Below are 5,645 nucleotides of genomic sequence, written 5' to 3' on the forward strand. Positions count from 1 at the left end.
GGTTTTGTAGATGATAGTGCATATCACCTACTAGAATTTTTTTGCGTAATATTGAGGATGCACATTGTGATGCTAAAGATACAAATGGTTATGCATCAATTGCACTTATTTTGAAGATTTTTTAATCCACACGCTTTTTCAAAGGAAAAAAAAGAAGCAAAACATGCATTGAATAGACTAGCTTCCTTGTATGCAAGACCTAATATGGCAAAAATTTCTTACTTGCATGTGGGGTTAGAGTCAAAGGTTATGCACAAGGAGGATGATATGGATGTATTTTTTGCAAATCTAAAAAAACTTTACCATTGGTGGGGTCATTCATGACAACTCCCTTGGAAAGATACTTATTGATGCATTGCCAGATTCTTATCAAGCGTCTACCTCCATGTGGACTTTTATGATGGAAGTAGACCCAATGGCCTTAAGTTTGATGGTCTTGTATTTGTATTGTTGTAAGAGGCCTAATGTAGAAAAAATAGGGCTAAGTAGTATGTTTTTGGATAGGCATTTGTGATTGTGCAGTAAAATAATAATACTACTATTGCTACCTCTAATGCTTCTTTGAATAACATGCCTACCCCAACACCTATTCTTTCTTCAAACTACACTAATTCTGAGAAGTTTGATGATAAAGGAAAAATAAATTGAAATACAATTACTATAAGGCAAATGACCATCTCAATAAGCAATGTTTTATGCTTAGGGCTATAGAGGATTGCTAGAAAGATGCAAAAATTTGAATGGGATTTTAGTGCATGACATCAATATGACCCATCCATTCATTATGCATATAGTACAAAGTCTATGGATCATGTGTGGTACTTCGGTAGTGGCGCAACCAATGATCATGCTTTCTTCACTTCTTTTAAGAATCTCTTCAATGGGAACATTGTTAAAAGTGTGCTAAAAATGCCTCTAACTAAGCTAACGGATTTGGAAAGATTGTGCTTACTAATGTAGGTGGTAGGTCTTTCACACTTGTTGATTCTCTATATGTATCCATGAGCAAGAAGAGACTGTAAAAACCTTTGATATAGAATCCGCCTATGCACAAATCATGTATATATGATGGGTATAGACCAAACAAAGCGTGGGTCCCATGGTAGCATATGGGTGAGATTTTGAGAGAGGATGCAAATTTTCAACATGCCTAAGGAGGTTCATAAAGACAAATTAAGCCTCATACAATGGGGAGTGGCAATGTGCAAGAATATACAAAATGATCTTGGTAGAGTGGCATGCTCCTTTTGAGCTACATCTCCCTATGTTAATGATTCTCCAAGTCATGGCCTCCCTTTTACAAGGGATCATTTTCACATCAAGAGCAATAGCATGGTCATTCAAATCAAGGCTAGAACCATTAAAAAAAATTTGAGGTCATTTGGAGGGCCTTATAAGAGATCCAATTTCTCTCTCTAAAAAATAATGTAAGAAATATTTTCCTTTATTAAATTCAACCAAGAAAGTAATTTGATGCCTTCCCTAGGAGGGTGCATCTGATACCACATGCATCCCTTTCTAATTTTGAAGTTTAATAAAGCTCAATGCCAACAAATGGAAACTTTTGAATGTGTATCTTGCAATGATTCATAGTTTTGAAATTTGAAGTCATCAAGATACTAATATTTTATGCAAGAAAGCTCAAATGAGACTTGTGCTAAACAGTGCATAGGGCCCCACTAAGAGAAGAGAAAACCCCTAGTGCATGCCATCCCTCCAAACCATTCTTAATTGGTTTTTTGGCCATTTGAACCTCTCTAGGTGTCAATATAGGCTATAAGTATATATTCATTCTTGATTTTAGGCTTTTGGATACAACCGTGGTGTCAAAATCATCAAATTATGTGGCTAATTCATAGTTCAAGGAACTATTACTATTTATAAATCAAAGATCAAGTACAACAATCAACTTGATGAGAAAGAACTTACATTGAATGCAAAATCAGTCGTTGTCAAAAAAGGGTCCATGATTGAATGACTAGTATCTAATTTGCCAATTTTTCACCATTTTCATCTACGTCAATAATTTTGGATTAGCTTGATTACTTGGTCCACTTCATGACCATTTTCACCTTGGATACAAAGTCCTTTTGGTGCCATATATATATAGATAGAGTAAAAAAAATAACACATACATACGAGGCCTTTTATTTGAAATAGTAAAAATAGTGATGGATAACGAAAACTTTTAACAATCTGCTAAAAATCATTACCATACTAGCTAATTAGGGGTTATTCCTCTTATCTCTAATCATTCTAAGAGAAGAATACCTCTTGATTCTCTTATAATTCTTAGGATTATTATATTATTTATCTTTGTAATAAATGATCTCTATTGTTATATAAAGTTGACTTGGTGTGTTAGTATGATGAAAAACAAATGAAGTTATTAGATTCTCTATCAATTATACCAATTCCTTCTGCTAGATAATTATAAAATATAATTATCCGTACTTTCTTAACTACCTTCAAAAATTTTCTAATTAATTATTCTTAATTCTTGCATAAAATGAGATAATTAATGAATAAGGATAAATCAATAAAAGCTAATTTATTCAACAAGTTCTAGAGCCAAAAGCATCTAATACTTTGTAATGGTTAAATTTTTTTATTGAGTTTCTTTATTGATATATAAATTATTATGACTACCTAGATTACTCAAAATACAAAGAAATCATGCAATGACTAATTTGATTGATATACTAATCTCAATTACATTCTTTCTAACCAAACAAAACTTATATTTGTAGCTAAGAACCATGAAAAATTCATAATGCATTATTCTTAAAAAGAGGAATGGTTTCTCAAATTTCAATTTATTGTAATGTAATTAATTAAATTTTTAAGTTTTATTTTAGGACTTGATACTAATTAAGATCCTAATCATGTAATGAAAGCTAGCCTTTGGTCAATTATCATAACAAGGATGTAGTATTTATAAAAAGATTATGAGCATTCTTCTTATGTGATTGATTTTCTATAACTGTTATTAGTTTTGTAATAATGATTAAGATAATCATTCCTACTTGGCTGGTATTTAAATAACATTAAGGAAAGACTAGTGTAGATAGAGAGTATATGCATAAATTAACATAGTGTATGATGATTAATCACTCAATTAGACAAGATATGAGTGTGATTTTCTTGTTTTTCCTCTTGAATTATCGATATGTAAGTGATTGGCACAGCTCTTCTCTTGGTAAATTTAGGTGTCATGAGGTAGATCCTAGTTCATCTATGCATAATGAGCATTTTTGAATCTTTTTGCAACAAGCAACCAACGTCCCAACAAGATTGGGTTTCCCTATATAGCTATTCAATCATCCCACAAACCTGTTAGTGACACATAGTACCGTCTTGGCATGCTAGAGGCTCAATTCTATACTCATCTATGTCACATGTCCTCGGGGGATTGACCCCTATAAATGTAAGTATAGCACATGCGTTCAAAATAAGGGGGTTTTTATTGGATTTTTTTTTAAAATTAATAGAAAGATTAGATTTTTTTTGGGCACTTGCAATCACACTCTCACACAAAAGAATTTTCTCATGGGCATTTACACATTATACTTTGTCTTGTCCCAATAGCTCTAAGGTGGTGGCCAAGGAACGTGTTTTTTTTACAATCAATATGGCCAGTTGTATAAGACTATAGTTAGGAGAGGTGGAAAAATATTTGTCATGGTGAATCTTCAATCAATGGTTAAAGCCTATTACCTTTGTATTCCATAGAGTATCGAAAGATATCGGGAAATCACTTGATGGAACTCTTCAAATTCGATGAACCGATTATCCATAGCCGATGCTAACTCTGAAAGTTCAGGTGACCTACAAAGTCCACAGAGAAGAATTGAAAACGTAAAAGAGATATGGCATGTTTGTAAACATTAGGTCTTGTTCTTTTGCCATTGTGAGATATTGGCAAGCCTTATTGCATGTTGATCTCCCATAAATCCACTAATTTTCTCAATGTCGCACCACTTGGTACATGTCATTTTTTAGGTTGGGTTTTGACATTTTATAACCTATGAACCTTTGCTAAATTTAGAGAGGTTTCAAGTTTGTCTCTATCATGTGAAAGATAAGTAAGCTTAGGTTCACCATAGCCACGCAAAAAGCCCATCATGCTGTGAGTGATGGAACTGTACCCACTCTTTCATCCGTCCACATGTCCTACTACTTACTACCTCTTGTTACCTCCATTCGTAGGAATGTTCAAAACACTCGCTAATAAAAACAAAAGTCCTATGGTTTGCGCAAAAGACAACCTCCACTTATTTAGACAGACTTTATGGGTGCTACCTTACCGAAATGCACTTCATGTTTTTTAAACATGCACCTCTCTACATAGGCATACTTACACATGGCAGTGTTTAGTGATTGAGTGTGTGTTAACGTTGGGGGGTAGCACTACAGGCCTTTAATGAAGATCGAGCAGTGGGATCGACGATGCATAGCTCGGACACGATTTTCATGACAACGAGGGTCCATTGGATGGGGTCTGCTCTTACATTTTACGCCCAAGTTTACTTTTACTTGTGCCGGCTCACTTTACATGGTTGTGAAAAGTGGAGGTTTCGACAACCAAACCCACGTGGATGCGTGGTTAGCCTGCTAGAGAGGGGTCATGTGTTTGAGACTCGGAAGTTAACACAAACGACTTTTTGAAGGCCATCGATTTTTTGTAAGCTATGTACAAAGCTCTACCCACCGTGGATCCCACCTCCCAAGGTTCATTTGAGAGCTTGAGAAATGGTTTAACCTTTCTATCACCCAAGTGTGGTAGATTGGTTATGCCATTTCCCTCTTGCATAAGAGGTCTTGAGTTCAACTCTCCTAGTCGGATAGATCTTTTAAGGTCTCTTGGGATACTTTCCTACGACGTTAAAATTCTCTTCTTCTTCTTCCTCTCTCTCACACTCTCTCTCTCTCTCTCTCTCTCTCTCACACACACACACACACACACACACACACACACAAAAGTAGAGTGGAGAAGAAAACCTTGGGTCAGTGAAAGCAATGTCGAGGTAGCGCATCATATCGGTGGTAGTGCGGCAATTGAAGAGTAAAAGGTGGCGTTGGATTTGCTTGCGGAGGGCTAGCACGTCACAGGCCCCAAACATGGGGACAAGGATGGCAAAGGCCGTTCGCTGCGAGGGGGAGGTAGAGCGGTACAAGCCCCCATTGAGGAACACATTCATGCAGAATTTGGCCATGCCAAGGAGGTAAGCGATGTTGCCATTGTCGACGAGCCTCGGTAGGGAGCGAGTGAGGGCGTCGATGACTGCGCGGTACTGAAGTCTGTGATGTGGCTGCATCTCCTTCACCTGGTAGGTGTCTGTGAGAATGTAGGGCAACCTCAACGCCATATCAGCCTTCCCTCCGCTTGTCATCCAGAGGTGATCCGGCCACACGTCCTGTCGCATCTCCATTCCTCTCTTCTATCTGCAAGTAAGCCCGTGCGCATTATGGTCAAGAGGCACACGACCCATTTTAGAATGTTCACATCAACATTGTCCCTATTATCCACACTACTATGGCGGCGATCGAAGCCTCTCTCTCTCCCCCCCCCTCAGTTGTGCGCACATTGTCCTCTGTTTTCGTCGGAGCTGCAAAGCACACATGCCGAATGAAGGTGCTCGTGA

General features: G+C 37.0%; 1 protein-coding gene across 1 annotated transcript; it reads right to left on the reverse strand.

Annotated features, from left to right (window-relative positions):
- Positions 1-3,541: 3,541 nt before the first annotated feature.
- Positions 3,542-5,432, reverse strand: LOC147462683 (uncharacterized). The gene is made up of 2 exons (XM_086527085.1): positions 5,002-5,432; positions 3,542-3,828 (listed from the first exon to the last, which is right to left on the reverse strand). Exons 1-2 carry the CDS (start codon positions 5,430-5,432, stop codon positions 3,714-3,716), a joined length of 546 nt encoding a protein of 181 aa, XP_086383211.1. The 3' UTR covers positions 3,542-3,713.
- Positions 5,433-5,645: the final 213 nt, after the last annotated feature.

The sequence above is a fragment of the Adiantum capillus-veneris genome, chromosome 2 (genome assembly GCF_014529385.1).
Source record: "Adiantum capillus-veneris isolate H3 chromosome 2, ASM1452938v2, whole genome shotgun sequence".
NCBI classification, from domain to species: Eukaryota; Viridiplantae; Streptophyta; class Polypodiopsida; order Polypodiales; family Pteridaceae; genus Adiantum; species Adiantum capillus-veneris.

Bases quoted from the DNA above. Each gene is read 5' to 3' on its own strand.
- LOC147462683 (XM_086527085.1), bottom strand. From the start codon at position 5,432: ATGGAGATGCGACAGGACGTGTGGCCGGATCACCTCTGGATGACAAGC. The intron at 3,829-5,001 runs GTTTTCTTCTCC...TGGACTTTGTAG, and splicing joins ATTGCTTTCACTGACCCAAG to GTCACCTGAACTTTCAGAGT.